The sequence below is a fragment of the Pseudorca crassidens genome, chromosome 8 (genome assembly GCF_039906515.1).
Source record: "Pseudorca crassidens isolate mPseCra1 chromosome 8, mPseCra1.hap1, whole genome shotgun sequence".
Lineage (NCBI taxonomy): Eukaryota > Metazoa > Chordata > Mammalia > Artiodactyla > Delphinidae > Pseudorca > Pseudorca crassidens.
The window spans coordinates 88219432-88239718 of NC_090303.1; the positions used below are offsets into that span (position 1 = coordinate 88219432).

Sequence of the window (20287 nt, forward strand, 5' to 3'; positions counted from 1 at the left end):
CCCTTAGAGTGATGTGAAGGAAGAGCACCCAGGACTCTTGTGAGTACTGCTTGGCATCTTTTCACATGGGCCCATATTTCTCCAGAAAAGTTCTGCATTTGGCAGTCAGTGTTTCATTCTCCTTCTGGCTCTGAAGATTATTTGTTTATTGGATTTGAGGGAAAATGTGCATTTTTTTTGTCTCCTCATAACTAATGTGTCATTCAGGCTATAGGGTGGTGGTTAGTGCTGTTGTTTGCCATCTTCCCATAAAACCAAAACACAAAATCAGTTTCAGAAAATTCAAATTCAGAATTCTGGCTTTTAAAGCACAAAATTATTTATTCGTGTCTCTGTCATAAATAGTGCATCACTGTTTATTGCTAATTAAGTTTTTCATGTAGATATTTGTAAATATCTGTGTCCTGGGACATTATTAAATGTACATATATTAAACTTGACCATGAGAATGGTGACATGGGGACTTACTTTTGAATATGCTTGACAACTTAAGCAGAGCTCCTATAGGCCTGTAAATGTCTCGTAGCTTTTCACATAGAAACCTTGAACTAAATGAAAGGGAGGAGATGGTTCAGATTTTTTTTAAATGTCTTTAAAGCCATTATACAGTAGAAGAGATTCAGAGCTTCTCGGTGGAAGTAAGCATGGTACATCTCTGCAGAGAGGCAAGACTGGATTAGAAGTTACTTTAGTGGAAATGATATGTTGTAAGATTCTGCAGAATGTAGGAGTTCAGAGGAATAAATCACACATATTTACTGGTTCTAATACATGCGATCAGGAGAAAAATCCCAGGCCTGTCAGGTAAATATTTTGTGTACATGATTCACCCCAAACTACCAAAACGTGTGTGTGGTAATATGACAGAATCAGGAAACGTCAGAATGAAAAGAATTAATTTATGTTTAAATTTATGTTTAAAATATTTTAGATAATGATATACATTATATACAAAAGTATACATCAAAAACAGAATTCAGAAAGAGAAATTAAGGAAACACTCCCATTTACCACTGCAACAAAAAGAATAAAATACCTAGGAATAAACCTGCCTAAGGAGGCAAAAGACTTGTACTCAGAAAACTATAAAACACTGATGAAAGAAATCAAAGATGACATAAACAGATGGAGAAATATACCATGTTCTTGGATTGGAAGAATCAGTATTGTGAAAATGACTGTACTACCCAAAGCAATCTACAGATTCAGTGCATTCCCTATCAAACTACCAATGGCACTCTTCACAGAATTAGAACAAAAAATTACAATTCATATGGAAACACAAAAGCACCCGAATAGCCAAAGCAATCTTGAGAAAGAAAAACAGAGCTGGAGGAATCAGGCTCCCCAACTTCAAACTATACCACAAAGCTGTAGTAATCAAGACAGTGTGGTACTGGCACATAAACAGAAATATAGATCAATGGAACAGGATAGAAAGCCCAGAGATAAACCCACGAACACTTGGTCACCTAATTTACGACAGAGGAGACAAGAACATACAATGGAGAAAAGACAGCCTCTTCAATAAGTGGTGCTGGGAAAACTGGACAGCTACATGTAAAAGAATGAAATTAAAATACTACCTAACACCATACACAAAAATAAACTCAAAATGGATTAAAGAGCAATTATACTCTAATAAAGATGTTAAAAAAATGGATTAAAGACTTAAATGTAAGACCAGACACTATAAAACTCTTAGAGGAAAACATAGGAAAAACACTCTTTGGCATAATCCACAGAGAGATCTTTTTTGACCCACCTCCTAGAGTAACGGAAATAAAAAGAAAAATAAACAAATGGGACTTAATTAAACTAAAAAGCTTTGGCCCAGCAAAGGAAACCATAAACAAGACAAAAAGGGGACCCTCAGAATGAGAGAAAATATTTGCAAATGAAACAACAGACAAAGGATTAATCTCCAAAATATATAAACAGCTCATGCAGCTCAATATCAAAAAAACAAACAATCCAGTCAAAAAATAGGCTGAAGACCTAAATAGACATTTCACCAAGGAAGACATACAGATGGCCAAGAGGCACATGAAAAGGTGCTCAACATCACTAATTATTAGAGAAATGCAAATGAAAACTACAATGAGGTATCACCTCACGCTGGTCAGAATGGCCATTATCAAAAAATCTAGAAACAGTAAATGCTGGAAAGGGTGTGGTGAAAAGGGAACCCTCCTGCACTGTTGGTGGGAATGTAAGTTAATACAACCACTATGGAAAACAGTATGGAGGTTCCTTAAAAAAACTAAAACTAGAACTACCATATGACCCAGCAATCCCACTACTGCGCATATACCCTGAGAAAACCATAATTCAGAAAGAGACATGTAGCACAGTGTTCATTGCAGCACTACTTACAATAGCCAGGACATGGAACCAACCTAAATGTCCATCGACAGATGAATGGATAAAGAAGATATGGCACATATATACAGTGGAATATTACTCAGCCATTAAAAGAAATGAAATTGAGTTATTTATAGTGAGGTGGATGGGCCTAGAGCCTGTCATACAGAGTGAAGTAAGTCAGAAAGAGAAAAACAAATACCGTATGCTAACGCATGTATATGGAATCTAAAAAAAAAATAAATGGTACTGATGAACCTAGTTACAGGGGAGGAATAAAGAGGTAGACATAGAGAATGGACTTTAGGACATGGGGTGGGAGGGCAAAGCTGAGGCGAAGTGAGAGTAGCATCGACATATATACACTACCGAATGTAAAAGAGTTGGCTGGTGGGAAGCAGCAGCATAGCACAGGGAGATTGGCTTGGTGCTTTGCGGATGACCTAGAGGGGTGGGATAGGGAGGATGGGAGGGAGGCTCAAGAGGGAGGGGATATGGGGACATGTGTATGCATATGGCTGATTTGCTTTGTTGTACAACAGAAAGTAACACAGTATAGTGAAGCAATTATGCTCCAATAAAGATCTATTAAAATAAATAAATAAATAAAGCCTTAGTATAATAGATATCACTGAAGAAAAAGAAAACCAACAGAATTACCAATAAACAGTGACATTGTTTGTGGGAGAGCCATGAATGAATTCCTTGTACTCCAAAAGCCAGAATTCTGCATTTGAGTTTTCTGAAATTTGTACCCTTAGTTTTGTATTTCGGTTCTATGGAAAGACTTTATTTCCCCCTGATTGGATTCAGGTGATGCATTTTTGGCAAGATATCAAAGAAGTGTTGCTGTATTCTTCTCTGCATCATGTCATATGGCACATGACGTCAGTTTGTCCCATTACTGATAATGTTGGCCGTAGAATTTTTTAAACTACTAGGCTGTGAATATAAGGAATACTTATACACTGTGAGCAAGTATTTTCATTCAACTGAATATTGCTGTCATTGCAACTTCTAAAATACAGTACAGATCCTCTGTGTTCAAGAATACTTCCAGCTGGTGGCAGCCATAATTGTTGGCTGAGATGAAATGGAAGAAATGGAGCTTTACAATAAGATGGAATTTGTGTTGAGGAGTCTGGGTTAAGGAATGGGCTTGGGAAGCTTGAATGAAATTTTAATTAGTATAATCTTCCTGGATAGAAATCAAATCAGTATAAAAATTTTGAAAATACTGGGTCAGGTGTGGGTACTGTGTGTTCATGTATGCATTCCAAAGGACACATAGTTGCTATAAGAAAGAGTAAATTTTAAATATAGGTACTGCATATGTACAGATTTTTGGAGGCCCACTGGTTGATGATAATCTGACAATAAAATCTTTGGTGAAATATTTACAAATGGCAACATTAGAATTTAGGAAATAAGATCCATGCTGTAGACTTTCAAAGGCAGTAAAAATAGGTTGCCTACACTCTTCATGTGTTTTTTGGTCTAGCCTACTCTACAGGTTGAGGTTTGGGAGCCTGATCTGAATAAGTTTCTTCAAAATCCTATGATTAGATACTCCTCCTACAGCATTATGTAGATCCTCCTCTTTGATTCTCATTCTCTCTGTTCCATATACACAGATGTACCTGCGCTTTGTGTCTGCCTTCTCATCATTTACAAGGATAGGAAATCCCTAGTGTGAAAGCACTTCATAAGATTAGATAATACCCTTTTGACAGGGTTCCATCTGTGTTCCATCTTAACTTTGAAGTGTTTTCTTTCCTAATGAGATTCTTTCCACTGTTCACAATTCGATGTTTTCTTACTTCCATAAAGCTGATTAGGAGCATTGTTGGAAAAACAGGGCTTTTTGATGAGTCTCCTCTGTACCCGTGACTGACTCTCCTACCTCCCATTCAACAGATTACTTTTACGGTTCTTAATAGGTGAACGGATACATGCAGCATACTTTGGGAATCCGGGGGAAATAAAATATAGAGTAACCCATGGAAAATGATGAGGAGCTACTCCCAGTATTTTTTTTTTTTTTTTTTTTTGCGGTACGTGGACCTCTCACTGCTGCGGCCTCTCCCGTTGCGGAGCACAGGCTCCGGACGCGCAGGCTCAGCGGCCATGGCTCACGGGCCCAGCCGCTCCGCGGCACGTGGGATCTTCCCAGACAGGGGCACGAACCCGTGTCCCCTGCATCGGCAGGCGGACTCTCGACCACTGCGCCACCAGGGAAGCCCTACTCCCAGTATCTTAACATGTAGAAATAATTCAACAGAAGCAAAATGAAGATGTTCACTGTAGGATTATCTGTAATAAAACCAGGAAGCAGCATTAATGTTTCTTAATAGATGTTTGGGTTAATAATGTATTGATGGAATGAATCTTACAATTATGAGTATTATCCTCTGTGAAAGGGCAAATATGAAGTACTGTGAACAACCAAATTGCATAAAGCAAAAAACAATGTGAGAAGGTGGGCAAGGACTAGAGAATACTCTTTCAGTCCAAGGCATCTGTGGTGGAGATATGGGTTAATTTTCTTTCTTTCTTTTTCTATGAATCTTTTATTTGGACCTCCAGTCCAAATCCTTGGGAGAAGGACGTTATTTATTGGAGAGGTCACGCCCTAGTTTTAGGAGCTATGGGTTGAAATTAAAGGAGCTATTAATTTTATTCAACACTGCATTCACCAGTTATTTCCTGAGAACCTACTGTGTAGCAGCCGTAGACTAGTATTAGGCACTGAGGATACATCAGTGAGAAATTTACACTTGTCCCCTGGCCACGTGGGGCTTTGGTCATTCCTACATCCCGTGTGTTCCTGAAATAGTCAAAGTAATAATCTAATGGCCCATATTGCCAATTGCAGATAATTGCATGGGAAAGTAAAGGAGCAAGTGAAAACAATCACAGAATGCGTCACACTTTGCTCTAGTCTCCAACCTCATCAGGATTTTATGTACTGATAGTAATTATACAGATAGCAGCAGCCGTCACTTAATTAGCAGTTGACTTTATGTCAGCCTCTGTGCTGAGCGCTTAACTTTTATTTCCTTATTTAATCATCAAAACAAATCCTGCATGTTATATCCATTTTTACAGAATACACAAATAAGATGAAGAGAAGCTAAGTAATCTGCCCAAGACTATACACTCAAGATCCAGACCCAGGAATACCTACTTTACGTGTCTTGCCCTTGGCCACTCCACTTCCCTAAACCTTTCCTCTCTGCAGTGACTGTGAGTGTGATTCGCCTCCTGGATGCCTAGGAAAGTTCTTATTCTGTGTCCTTCCTGCCCAAGAAAGGGCATTTTGCCATTTAATGTGATTGCTTCTCATTTTTTCCAGAGAAAAGAAGAGGCTGGTGAGACAGCCCTAATTTTTCTGTTTCATTCTCTTCTGCATGTTTTATGCCTTCTGAACAGTGAGGACCCTCACAGCTCCCAAAGCAGATTTGGAAACATGTTGAATGGGTCCCCTCAAGTTAGAGATGACACCATCAACCTGAATGTGTCATTTTAGACTGATGTGTGTGCTTTAGGGAATAAATGATTTGTATTCGAAAGAGATCATTCAGCTGAAAGTAATGGGAGCGCCTCCATCCGTGCTGCTCAGAGCAGTTTCATGTTTTAGGGGCACCAAAGACAAATAAGGGACTAGAAAAAAAGAAAAAGTGGATAATTTAGAGCCTCTGTCACTTTGTTTAGGAGCAGGTTAACTACTAAAAATCTCCTCCTAATAACTGGTAAAGATTTTGGAAATGAAAGAAGTACTTCTGCTCAGAAAACTCTTCTTCTAAGTCCCATTGAAAAGAATGAATAGCGTTTCTGATGATTGGTATATTTACTTGTTATTAAATTAATAACAGTGGTTGTCTTTCAGAGTCAGACCAAGGGGACCAAGATGCCCCTGGGTGGATGGTTTCTCTGAGGGTTAGATGAGATCAGAAGGACGCAACATAGTACGATGTGGTATTTGGAGATCTTAAAATTATAGCCATGGTTAACTATGTACTCTTTATTTCTTCATTTTTTTCCTGGCTTCTTCTACTCATTCTCTTCTTAAAAGATTTATTATATCTTGTTTTGGGTCAGGCTTTTATTTCCCTTCCCATGTTGATTACATCAATTAAGAAACCTCATTGCTGTTTGTCATGGCTTCTCAATTTCCACTTTCCTGGGTGATTGTGATAATCCCCTGTGCTCTCCTTCCTTGCCCCCACCCCCCGCCTCCACATGCCACAGAGGTTAATGGAATGTTTCACTGGTGATATGGAAGAACAACCACAATGTATTTATTTATTAAGTAAAGGAAACTCTTAATTAGGTTAAACGGCTAAACTTAAGGAACATTTATACACCAAACTTTAAATGTGGTCTAATTGGAAAGCAATTTATAAAATATAGTCTTTGATAAATGTCGATAATTTTTACACTAATTTAATTTTATTTGAGTAGCTAATATATTCACAGTTTTTAAAACAATCAAATGATTATAAAAAGTTATAATTGAAAAGTATATTCCCAGTCCTCTGCCAGGCCCCACCACCATCCCTTCTTCCTGTAGGTACTCACTTTTACTAGTTTTTTGTGAATCCCTCCAGGATGTCTTTATAATAAATAAATGAGGTTATATAATTCTTATATGCAGGTCAATATAGTAAATATGAACACTGCTAAATACCTTGCTTTTCTCACTTAACAATATATATCCTAGAGATCTTTTCCTGTTGGTGCATCAAAAGCTTCCACGTTTGAGAGTTGGGGCTGCTGCCCAGTATTGCAGAATGTGTAGATTCACCATAGTTTATTTAACTGATCTCTCATTGATGGATTTTTTTGCATTGTTTCCAGTCTTTTGCCATAAAAACAGTGCTACACTGATCTCTGTACCCTGTACGTAGATCATCTCATCCATATTTAGATAATAGCTGTCAGAAGAATTTCCCAGAAGTGGGATTTCTGGGTCAAAGGAAATGCATTTGTAGTTTTGGATGATAGTGCCAATTTGCCCTTCATGAGGGTTGTAACGTTTTTCACTCCCATCAGCAATATATGAGAATGGCTCTTTGTCCACACTTAAACCGACAGTGTGTTTTCAAACTTTTGGAATCTGGCTGATGCATGGTATAAAAAATGGTATCTCACAATGGAATATTACTCAGCCATAGAAAGAAACGAAATTGAGTAATCTGTAGTGAGGTGGGTGGACCTAGAGACTGTCATACAGAGTGAAGTAAGTCAGAAAGAGAAAAACAAATACCGTATGCTAACACATATATATAGAATCTAAAAAAAGAAAAAATGGTTCTGAAGAAACTAGGGGCAGGACAGGAATAAAGACGCAGACGTAGAGAATGGACTTGAGGACACGGGGAGGGGGAAGGGTAAGCTGGGACGAAGTGAGAGAGTGGCATGGACATATATACACTACCAAATGTAAAATAGATAGCTAGTGGGAAGCAGCTGCATAGCACAGGGAGATCAGCTGGGTGCTTTGTGACCACCTAGAGGGGTGGGATAGGGAGGGTGGGAGGGAGGGAGACACAAGAGGGAAGGGACATGGGGATATATGTATAACTGATTCACTTTGTTATGAAGCAGAAACTAACACACCATTGTAAAGCAATTATATTCCAATAAAGATGTTAAAAATAAATAAATAAATAATAAAAATACATTAATTACCAAAAAAATGGTATCTCAGTATAGTTCATTTTTCTCATTATGAATGAAGTTAAAACTTTTGGTGTGTTTAATGGTCACTTACTGTAAATTGTCGTTTCATGTCTTTTGATCATTTTTCTACCATGTTCTTTGTTTTTTTTTACTAACTGTCATCTGTGACATAAGTTGCACATATATATTCCCAGTTAGTCATTCATTTTTTTGTCTTTATTTCATGTGATTCTGTTTCCTTTTATTTCGCTTCTACACTTTTGAGAAAAATTTAAAGTACGAGGCCACTCTTACTTTGCAAAGCATTGTGGAACTGTAAAACTCACCATGCAAAGCAATATTAATCAATGGGAAAAATCACAATTGTTTCATGACTTTAAAATTTTTTGTGAAAACATTAAAAATTCTCTACTGTCAGTTACAAATATATACAGAAATGAAAAGTAGAACTAATATGTATTCATACACTGTAACATTAGAAACACTGAGAATTAAAGTGTTTTCTTCGTAAATCTTACCAAGAGTAATTTGAACAGTGCATGCCACCTTCTTTTTGGGTACTTTATGATACACAGTGAGCATCTTTTCTGTGCGTTGGTGAAATGTCATACTTCCTTCTCAATTTAGATCAGCTGCCAGCATTTAATTCTTTGCTTTTCAATGTCATGAAACATCTCCAAGGGTTCCTTTAAGGTAACATTTTTTGCCTACATCCCTTCCCCTGGGGTGTCTTCATCTCTTTTATCACAATCATTTTCTCTTTTAAGGTCAGTAAGTCCGCCTTTACTCTGGCTGCAGATACCTCTCGAATGGGGCCAGTGTCGATGTTCCCAGGGTCAGTTATTTCTTCTGTAAATCCATTTACATTCAGTTCAAATGTCGCTCCCAGTGTTACTTTCAGGGTTTTTTTTCCCCTGTACTTTTAGGTGTTTGGGCCAATTCATTTTTTCAGGTATCCATTTTTGTAAACTGTCACATGGGTCTATCACTGAGAGACAAGGAGACAACACAGCTACACACTTTGCTGTCTGTCCATGAACTGCGTAATGGATGTGCAGTGACCAATCACTGCTTGACTTTGAAAGAAGTGACATGTTTGATCATTGATTATGATAAACATTAATTATTTACATAGAGATTTCTTAACATACTGTGGTAACTGGAATTCAAATCTTGTTGTACTGGTGTTATTCACTAAACTTTAGTAACTTCCATTTGTGCATATCAGAACCATGAAAGCAGGAACTGCCAGTGTAGAAAAGTACAAAGAATAACATAACAAATATCTGCATACTCATCTCTGAGTTTTGACAGTTAACATTCTGCTATGTGTGCTTTAAGTGTTTTTAATAAAGGAAATTGATCATTACAAATAAGGTTAAAGTTCTCCTTTGCCCCCACCTCCCATCCTGTTTCCTTTCATAACCTCCCAACAGCATCATAAATTTAAATACTATCCTTTCTCTTTCTCTCTTTTTAGAAGTTCTATCTACACGTATAAAGATCCTAGTAAGAAATATGCAGTATTTGGGATGTACTTTGCATCATAATTTGGTTTTTTGTGTAATGCTTTCTTTTGCTTCTTATATTCTTATTTCCTTCTTGAATTAATAAAAAATATTTTTGTCTCTCCTCTTTTCCCCCTAGTGTGGAATTTTTGTTTCTGTTTCATCCTATTTCTATTGAATAAGTGAAATAACTTGTGTTAGAAAAAACTAATATGTAGATGGAAAATAGAGTGACCTGCTCTTGTTGAGAATTCTGGTAATTTCCCCACATCTCTCCATGGAAGCAGCAAAAGTCAGAGATACCCACGTGTGTTTGGTCATATTTCTGTAGCTATCTTTCTGATACACTTAACAGTCGTTGTGCTCTGTTTGTCTTTCAGATTCATTCAGGAGATAGAGCACGCCCTGGGACTTGGCCCGGCCAAACAGTGTCCTCTTCGAGAGTTTCTCACCGTGTACATCAAAAACATCTTCCTCCATCAGGTCTTGGCTGAGATCAACAAGGAGATTGAAGGAGTCACGAAAACATCTGACCCCCTGAAGATCCTAGCTAATGCAGACACCATGAAAGTGCTGGGGGTGCAGCGGCCTCTCCTACAGGTAATCACATCCTTTGAACTTACTATTTTTATCTGCAGTTTTCATTGACTTGGCAAGAACCACAAATTGAAAAAAGAAGGAGAAGAGTTACCATCTGTTTCCATATTCATCAGGGACAAAACAAGAGGAAATAAATTAAACAGGCACCAGGGAAATTAAGGACTAGTGTAGAGATAATGGAAATTCCTGAAGATCTTTAAGAAAAAAGTGGTTAGCTTTGAATATGGGAGATGGTGAGTCTCATTAACATGCAGGCAACTCCTCATTATTGGCCTGGAATTTGTCCTTGAAAAGAACTCTCTTTCCAATGGTGAATGCATCCTGGAGTAGAAGGACTTATAGGAAGGAAGTTATTCTGCCCAACCTCAATTACCAACAGTAAACCCTCTGTACCATTTGAGGGCTGACTTACCGTATATAACTTGGCTAGGTCACAGTGAATTTGAACCCACCCAAAAAACTGGCTTTTAAAAGTCAGATCATTTATTAATTTAAGTGATGATCATCTTAATATGAAAATTTTACTTTCATTGTACAAAGAAATGGTTTCTGGACAACAGAAATAAGATAATTTGTCAGATGTATGGATTAATAGACTTGAGGTGTTTGTTTTATATGCTTTAAGCCAGTGACTTAGAGGTAAATATAAGACTAAAAGAAAATTACTGTGAATTTCAATTCTGGCTATATGTTAATTATTATTACACTGTAATTGAATCTTTATAGTGTTTCTTCATTTAAGAGAATGATGGGTACAATAGCATAGTTTTATGTAAGTTGCATGGTATGAGGATATCTCAAAATGTAGAAGACTTGAGATCTTCAAGGAGAAGTTCTATAAGTGAGATATATATATATATATATATAGTTGCTTCAGTTGCCTGCCTTCACCTGCTTTTATATATGTCTTCCTTGGTTCTTCCTTCTTTGTACATTAGAATTAATAGAAATGCTGGCCCTTTCATAGGGAAATGTCCTAGTTGTGAGCATTCTTTTTTTATAAGCAAATTCTTCTATGGTATTGAGAAAATAGAATAGAGGCATTCACTTCTACCAGAACTTGAACAGTAGCATCACACCCAGGAAAGTGTTCATTTGCATTGCCTGAGTTTATGTTAGATGTGTTCCTAGTGAGGATCTGTACTGAGTATGGGATGCAGAGAAGGAAGAATAGCAAACGCATGTGCTCACTCATCCCATCCGTCTGCTGGATTACTCTTCCACTGGCTCTTTGCATGGCCGGCATCTTCTCTTGGTGCCTGTTCAAACGTCCCCTCCACAGGGAAGCTTTTCCTAACTATCCTGCCTAAGTAGGTCCCCTTCCTTGGTTATTCTCCATCCCCCCCCGCCCCCACCTCCTGCTCCGAATCTGTCTGTTCTCAACACTGAAGCCAAACTATGAACTGTGTCACCAAAACTCCCTTGCCAATGACTTGTGATCAGGTTCTGCCAATAGGAAACACTAGCAGGAGATTGGAGGGTGAAAGGAGAAAGAGGTTGGGTTCTTATCTCCTTCCTTTCCACTTTGGATCATAGTTTTGTCTTTGGGTGCCTCCCTCTGTCACCAGAGGTCCTGCCAGGCGACACTTCCTGTATGGCTTCAGCTCTCACTGGACGCTGGTAACACCGTCTCTCCTCCTTGGCCCTTGATGATAGCTTTCTGCTGTTACTGGTGTCTGGGTGCCTGAGCGTCCCTTGTTGCTTCTTTCAGTGCTGCCTGTACCTCTGTCAGTCATCTTTTCATTAATATTTCTTCAGTTAGTCATCTGAATGGAATTCTGTTTTTTGTTAGGATCATGAATAGATCTCCCCAGTTAGTCACTATTTTAACATTTTAATTTTTTTTCCTTCTTAGCACAACTATAATCATTTATTTTCTAGCTTGTTGATTTCCTATCTTTTCCCCCTAGAAATTAAGTTCCAAAAGTATAGTACAGTATCAGGCAGTAGGAAGACACTCGATAGCTTGTTGAATGAATGTTTATGTGTGTCGATGGGTGGGTGGGTGGATGGATGGATGGGTGGATGGATGGATGGGTGGATGGACACAGTGAATAAATTTTGAGAGTCTTAACTGCAGAGTCAGAGTGGGAAGATGAGAAAGAGAGTGACAAAAACTTGTTTACATTTATCTTATGTCTGACAATATCATTAACATCCTCTCCATCAGAAAACCTCTCAGTATGTATATCCCTCAAGGGTCATGCCGTATGCTGCACAGAGCAACTTTAATATGCTTAGTGTACTAAATGTAAGAGAAATAATGCACTACAGAGTGAATCTGGGAACTAAAGATGCTGGCTCATTAAACATGATGATTTTCAACTTGAGTAACAAAGACAGATTAGAACTCCACTAGTTGACTACAGTCTGGGCCATGTCAGGGCCACACACTGCTGGCTAAATGGCATCTCTGGGCAGCCTACCGATGTGCTTGTCAAGTCACTCATAACCTCATCACCAGCCATTTGTACATGTTGCTACACCTCTTGTTCTTTAAGTCAGTTACTCCATTCTGAGGCTATGTAAGAACTCCAACTTTACCTCTCCTCTCTTTGACCTTGTCAAGATATGATAGTTATATGTAAGTGAGTAAGTCTTAAAACTAAGGCCATGCAAGTTATCAACCTCCAAATATGTTTACAGAGCCCAAACACCTGCTTTCTTATTTGGTTATTTTGTTGTCCTCTCTTTCTTCATAAAAATTTTATAAGAATGCAAATTAGTTAGACCATATCAGTAAATTTGTTTAATATTGTCAGTTATGAGGTTACAAAAGCAAGTGAAGAGGTGGTTATTTTCCTTTCCCATCTTGAGAAAGTCTCTTGCTTTGTAATGATTGTAAATTGTTTTCAAACATAATTTCCCATGCTCAAATTTCAATGTTTCTTAAATGTGTTTCAGTGTCACCTTGATATTTTTATTCTCAGCTAATTAGACGTAACTAAAGAAAAATAATGGAGAAATTATTCTCAACCATTTTAGCTGAGAATACAAAACAATTGTTAAGAAGGGAGCTTGAAGAAATATATGTATGTGTGAAAAATGCAGGCGGGTTAAGTATTCAATTACATGTCCTTCAAAGTCATTCCCTCTGCTAGACTGTTGTTTGGTCACAGAGTGGAAGGGATCGTGCCTTTCCCCGGAGGCAGCACCCAGTGTCATGAAGCATCAGCCCAACTGGATTCTCCACAGAGAGTGGACAGACAGCTGTCTCAGTGCTGCTTCCATCTACTTATCTGATGATGTGCAGACGCAGAAAACCCCAGGACATTTTGTCCTTTCCTCTTTGAAATGACATTGGTCAGGATAGACAGTCGGTTATAAGGGGGCATTTACTTGGGTGATAATGTAGTTTTGCAGTGGTAGTTTTACTTTCTAGGCACAGAATTCATAGGAGGGAAGGAAGGAAGGAAATAGGAAGGAAGAAATTACAAGCACCATTTTATAGGTGAAACAACTGTGCAGATGCCCAAAGTGATAGTAGTAACAGTGGAAGTCTAATGGTGGTAATGATAGCATTCATAATAGTAAATAGTAGTAATGGTGACAACTAACACTTTAAAACATCTACTGTGAGCCAGACACTACTGAGTGCTTTATATGTATTGACTTGTAAATGTTTTATATGCATTGACAACAGCTTTGTGAAGGTGGCATTCTTATTATAAGGAGGAGACTGAGAAACAATGAAATTAAATAACTTGCCCATCCATAGTCACCTAGCTAGCAACGCTAGAACTGTAATTCAAACCCAGGCGACCCAACCCTGGATCCCGTGCGCTAACCTCTTTGTTACTAGTCTGCTGTGAGATGGGCAGAGTTTAAGAGTAAGCATTTAGACACTTTTTTTTTTTTTTTAGCAATTTGACATTGTCTGTTGAACCCAACAGTAAAAAATTGGGACTTGTGTTTTTATCACCGGGTTTTTAAAAATTTCTTTTTTCCAGTAGTTCATTTTTATTTATTTTATAAAAGTATACATCTGTGACAGACTGGGGGGATGGGGAAGAGTCTGGAACCAGACTCTCACCATAGCCAGAGATGTACTGCTCTAAATCCGTATATTGCCTCACAGGAGTAGAAGTGTAAAACCAACCGTCTTTCTTGCCTCAGCGTCTAAACCACTTTCCAACAGATGGAATAGCTCGGATATTTGTTACAGATGGTTCCCTCCTAAATCCCCAGCTCCTGCAACCATGCCTGCTATAGAGAAAGCAATGTTGAATAAATGGCTGAGTGAATGAAAATGAATGAATGAATGATGACTTCCTTACTTAGTACAAGGGCATGGGTGTGCGTGTTTTGCCCCCATGGTGTAAGATTCATGGTCTTGGGTTTAAGATTCATGACAATGTTTAAATTAAAATGTCATAGATCTTATGCCTCTGATGCTCTCAGATAGAAGCAGGATGGACTATACTTCATGCTCTTACCATCTGCGAGGCCTCTATTACCATCGCTTTTTCTGCAAAATGGCTCCATCCATTGCAAGACAAAGTATACTGATGCAAATTAAAGAAATCCATTAAGAGAAATTCCTCATTTCTCTTGAGTCAGATCTTCTGGCGTTCCGGACACGGAGCTATGGAGACAATTGATTGTTTGAAGTGGATACTCCCTCATGCCTTATATGTAACAGGCATCTACCAACTGTTCATTTATCAGACATGAGGAAAAATTCCCTCAGTTCCCTAGTTTATCACTGTTTGGGGAATGTAATTTATTCTTCTTTAGTATCTCCACCCAAAAAAGGGGAGGGGGGACTAATGCTTAAGTTTTTTAATCCCTTACCTATCACATAGCTGAATGGACATCTGTATGAACAAAAAATACAAGTAAAGTTTTCTCCCCTACCTCCCAGTGGAATACCCGGTATCCTTGTTACTTAGTGGTCTGTGGACAGGAACATCAGACTCTGAGTCAGAATCTGCATATGCACGGCATCCCCAGGTGCTTTGTATGTACATGAGATTTTGAGGAGCACGGCCTTGTACCAGTGCAACACCAGGTGTGATCCGTGGACGGGCAGCATCCACATCAGCTGAGCTTGTGGGAAATGCAGATTCCTGAACCTCCCTCCACTCTGGGATGGGATGCAGGAATCTCTGGTCTAACTAGCCCTCTAGTTGATTTTCATAGAGACAGAACTTTTAGAAGCATTGTCTTAATGCCAGCGTTTCCAGCTGGAGGTTAGGAAATGGGGCTCTAACACTCCGGACTCTTAGCCTTGAGACAAACAACAGTAGTTAACTTCAAAAAGCTATTCAGCTTTGTTTCATACAGGCACAGAAATTGTAAAAACAATATTTGCAGCAGCAGCAGCGGAAGCTGCTTCCTAGTCTAGCACGTTGCTGAATTTTGCAAAGTTCTTTCTAGACACAGGATGAGACTACGTTTTCTGGCTCATGTAGGGCAATGTGAGACAGAGACAGCTTTCCTAATGCTTTGGCTTCTGTTCCCCCATCATTGGAGGAAATAAAAAAAAAACATAAGCTGTGCAAGTCAAAAATTTTAGGCAATCTTGAAACATTTAAAGCATATTTTCATTTTCCTCATTGCCCCAGTATGTGTCAGAGCACATCTGAGAAGTCAGATGGTTAGAGGTGGGCTGCAAACCCCACACTCCCATCTCTTCCTCATCCTCCTGTGCTTTCGCTGGCTACCTGGAGGGGTGTGGTTCTCAACAGTACCCATTAGAATCACCCAGGAGCTCTCTGAACACACCTAGATCCCATCCCAGAGCTTTGGTTCGGTTGGTCAGGGGTGGGGCCTGGGCATCCAGGTGTTATAAGCTGCCCAGATGATCCCGACATATGCAGCCCGAATTAGTGCCGCTGGCCTGGATCTTTCTACTCCATAGAATCAGTTATTGCCCTGAGAGGAAGTACAAAAAAATTATAATTGAGGCATTCTTTAATTCACTTAGGTTTGTAACAGAGGGCTCTGTTTGATACTTTGAATCAAGCTTGATCCATAAGTCTTAGAATCAGATACAAATAGATTGAAATCCCAGACATTTCAATGGATAATTTTGTGGTCAGGACCAAATTGCTAACCTCTCCGTATCTATTTCCTCCTCTATAAAACAAGAATAATAAAATCTGTGTCCTAGGAACACATCATTTCTAAGGTGTAGGCGGAGTAATGGTGGTAGAACACATCACCTTCGTTGCCCGTGTCACAGACATCTGGACTTCAGCATTGCCCGCTGTTACCGGCTACTCGCCTGCTCCCTGACTCTCACCTTCATAGACTTCTGATTTGTACTGACGGTGCCTCTGCATCCCTGCCATCTCTTTGTAGATTTCAGCCTGCATCTCCTCTTATCACTAACTTGCTGCTTACTCACTCCTGTTCTTTGTGCTCTAAGACCCACCTATAACTTCTGTTTCCACTACCCTAGAGTGACAGCAGGAGATGGTATTGTTTCACTTCCTTTCTCTTTTTCCTGGACTTGCCCGCTGATCATTCGTTAGCAGCAGAGGCAACATGCAGTATTTATGACCATTAAAGCTACTATAGGCTTCCCTGGTGGCGCAGTGGTTGAGAGTCCGCCTGCCGATGCAGGGGACACGGGTTTGTGCCCTGGTCCGGGAAGATCCCACATGCCGCGGAGTAGCTGGGCCCGTGAGCCATGGCCGCTGAGCCTGCGCGTCCAGAGCCTGTGCTCCGCAACGGGAGAGGCCACAGCAGTGAGAGGCCCGCGTACCGCCAAAAAAAAAAAAAAAAAGCTACTATGTTCATTTCCTAGGGCAAACATAACAAGTTACCACAAACTAGGTGGCTTAAAAAGCAGAAATTGATGTTCTCATAGTTATGGAGGCCAGGAGCCACATTCCCTCCAAAGGCTCTAGAGTAAGACCCTTCCCTGCTTCTTCCATCTTCTGGTGGTCCTGGTACTTCTTGACTTCTGGAAGTATAACTCTGATCTCTGCCTCCATCCTAACATGGGCTTCTCCCATGTTCTCCATTTTTCCATTTCTGGCTCTTATAAGGACACTCTCATTGGATTTAGGGCTCACCTTAATCCAGCATGATCTCACCTCAACCCTAACCTTAATTCTATCTACAAAGACCCTATTTCCAAGTTAAGATCACATTCTGAGATTGTGTGTGGAATGTTGGGAGGACACTATTCATCCCACTACACCTAATAATTGGAAGCAAATTATATAGAATGCAACATATTCACCTTGCTATATTTTCCTTGAAAACCCTCTGGCAGGAAGCAGTGTAGCAGTATTGCTGTTAAGGCAATAGGGCCAAGGTGGTCTAAAGTCTAGGTGTCAGGAAGGTTCCAAATGAAAGATTTTGGTAGGTTGAATGATCGCTGGAGCTCTGGTTAAGCCTTACTGAAAGTTGGTAGACACAGCTGCTTACAGTGTAATGATTTGCCATTACACTGATGCCCAAGCCTGTTATTTCCCCAGCTACGCCAAGGTACTGCCGGCAACCTCTTGTTCGTTTCCCAGGGAAGTGTGGCCAGCAGCAATAGCACATGGTTTCATCATATCAAATTATGTTAATATGAAGAATGTTGGATTTGAGTGGTATTTGCATTGCGGCCAGTTGTTGCCACTGCACTCCATGGTGCAGAATAGATTTAGCTTTTATTAGCCTAAATAGATTAGTCCCGTTTAAGGTCTGTAGGAATTCATCATGAAAATCATTAAATGGAAAAAAGAGCTGATCAATTGATTTTTTTTTTTTTTCTCCCCTGTAAGCTCTGAGAGTTGGTGCTAATGGTCTCACCATGCTAAAATAAGTCTTAGAACCAAGATGCCTTGGGGTCTAAGCTGATTCTTCAGTGTTCACCTAACCCGAAAGAAATACTAACACAGTGTGGGGGTTTGATTTTCTTTAAATGTTACTTAATAAAGGTAAAATAAAAGTAAAATAAAATATTCACCAGCAATATTGTTTGGGTTCTTCATGACACATGAAGGCCTCAAGTAACCAACCAACTAGTGGTTGCTTCAGGTTTTATCCAGGAAGATGCAGTAGAAGATGCCTTTGTTCTTGTCTTTGGTTGTTCAGATTGTCACCGTGGCTTTCAACACTCACCTGTCTATTTCTGAGACAGCTGAGCAAATTAAGTCTTTCAGTACTAATGGGGACTTTGGGAATCTCATAACATTCATCTGTGTCTTCAGATTCTTATCAAGTTGTGTTATTTTTGTATGATTAATTCTATTACTAGTTTAATACTTTTTATTTTTCATAGAATTTTTGTTGTGATTCTTCATAGCCATTCAGGAAATGTAAATTTCATCATGGCATGGTGGGAAAAGCATATAAAATGGGGATCTGGTCTTGTCAATCCAGTGACCTTAGACAAGCCCAAGCCACTTATCTTCCCTGAACTTCACGTCCCTCATATAGAATGAGAATGATGCTAGCTCAAACAACCTCATAAGATGAAGGTGAGGAGTACAATGAGATCATGTGTTCAGCAGGGCTTTCTGAACTGCTCTACATATTGAGTTGTTGTCTCATAATTGTTATTATTATTGGTCCACACACCCACATGATCATTCAGAAAATCCATTAGCATCAAAGGGAATGATGCTTACACCTACAGAAATGAAAAATATTTCCTATTACATGAAAGGCTTCACTAGTTTTTACCAATAGTTTGTTTCATACATGATTAGACAACCAACATAAGAATCCAGCAATTTTTTTCCCACAGTTTATCGTGAGAATATTTGAAACATCTAAAAAGACTGAAAAAAAAAACACCCGCACACTCACCATCAGGATTCTACAGTTAACACTTTACTGAATTGGTTTCATAGCATAACCAAACCTGGTCATTTGAATTCTTTTTCAGCCATCCCAGAAATGAATTCCCAATCATTCCCTAAGCACTTTACCATGGTTTTTAATATCTTACTTAGGAAATCTGAACATAAAGGGAAGTAAATTAAGTGGGAAAGTAGTTGCTTTGTTAAGAGTGTTCAATTTCTAAAAGTACCCATTCTGACGTTTCCTTTAAATGGTGTCATGGAACAGGCAATTGACCAACTCATGCTTGTGATTAATCTATAAGTACTGCCTTTACCGACATGATGCTACCAGGGAACTTGCCCTCATAACTGTTGATGAAAAAGGCTCTGAAGTGAGCAAATGAGAGATGATTTTTATTTACAGGCAGAATAAGCACGTAATATGATCAACTTGAATTTTACAAATATCTTTATAGTCTTATCTCCAGATGGAGAAGAAATAGGACCTTGTCTCATTGGCTGGTTTTCTTAGAAACTCCCTGGTTAACTAGACTTCTATCAGTAACTTTTTGCAAATCAAGAAGGGGAGGGGAGAAAAAGTGTGTGTGTGTGTGTGTGTGTGTGTGTGTGTATGTGTGTGTGAAAACATATATATATTTCAACTAACTTCTTTTTTTTTAACATCTTTATTGGAGTATAATTGCTTTACAATGGTGTGTTACTTTCTGCTTTATAACAAAGTGAATCAGTTATACATATACACATGTTCCCATATCTCTTCCCTCTTCCGTCTCCCTCCCTCCCACCCCTCTAGGTGGTCACAAACCACCGAGCTGATCTCCCTGTGCTATGTGGCTGCTTCCCACTAGCTATCTGTTTTACGTTTGGTAGTGTATATATGTCCATGCCACTTTCTCACTTTGTCACAGTTTACCCTTCCCGCTCCCTATATCCTCAAGTCCGTTCTCTAGTAGATCTGTGTCTTTATTCCCGTCTTACCCCTGGGTTCTTCATAACCTTTTTTTTTCTTAGATTCCATATATATGTGTTAGCATATGGTATTTGTTTTTCTCTTTCTGACTTACTTCACTCTGTATGACAGACTCTAGGTCATCCACCTCAATACAAATATCTCAATTTCGTTTCTTTTTATGGTTGAGTAATATTCCATTGTACATATGTGCCATATCTTTATCCATTCATCTGTCAGTGGACACTTAGGTTGCTTCCATGATCTGGCTGTTGTAAACAGTGCTGCAGTGAACATTTTGGTACATGACTCTTTTTGAATTATGGTTTTCTCAGGGTATATGCCCAGTAGTGGGATTGCTGGGTCATATGGTAGTTCTATTTTTGTTTTTTAAGGTGTAGATTTTTCGATGATGGCCATTCTGGCCG

At 39.1% G+C, this 20287-nt stretch overlaps 1 protein-coding gene across 2 annotated transcripts in view; it reads left to right on the forward strand.

Annotated features, from left to right (window-relative positions):
- The window catches only part of EXOC4 (exocyst complex component 4), an 804198-nt gene that overhangs the window by 556161 nt on the left and 227750 nt on the right, over positions 1–20287 (forward strand). For both annotated transcript variants that reach the window (XM_067747055.1, XM_067747056.1), the window contains exon 11: positions 9938–10157. In XM_067747055.1, coding sequence (XP_067603156.1) covers positions 9938–10157 — 220 coding nt within the window. The remainder of the gene's footprint in view (positions 1–9937; positions 10158–20287) is intronic.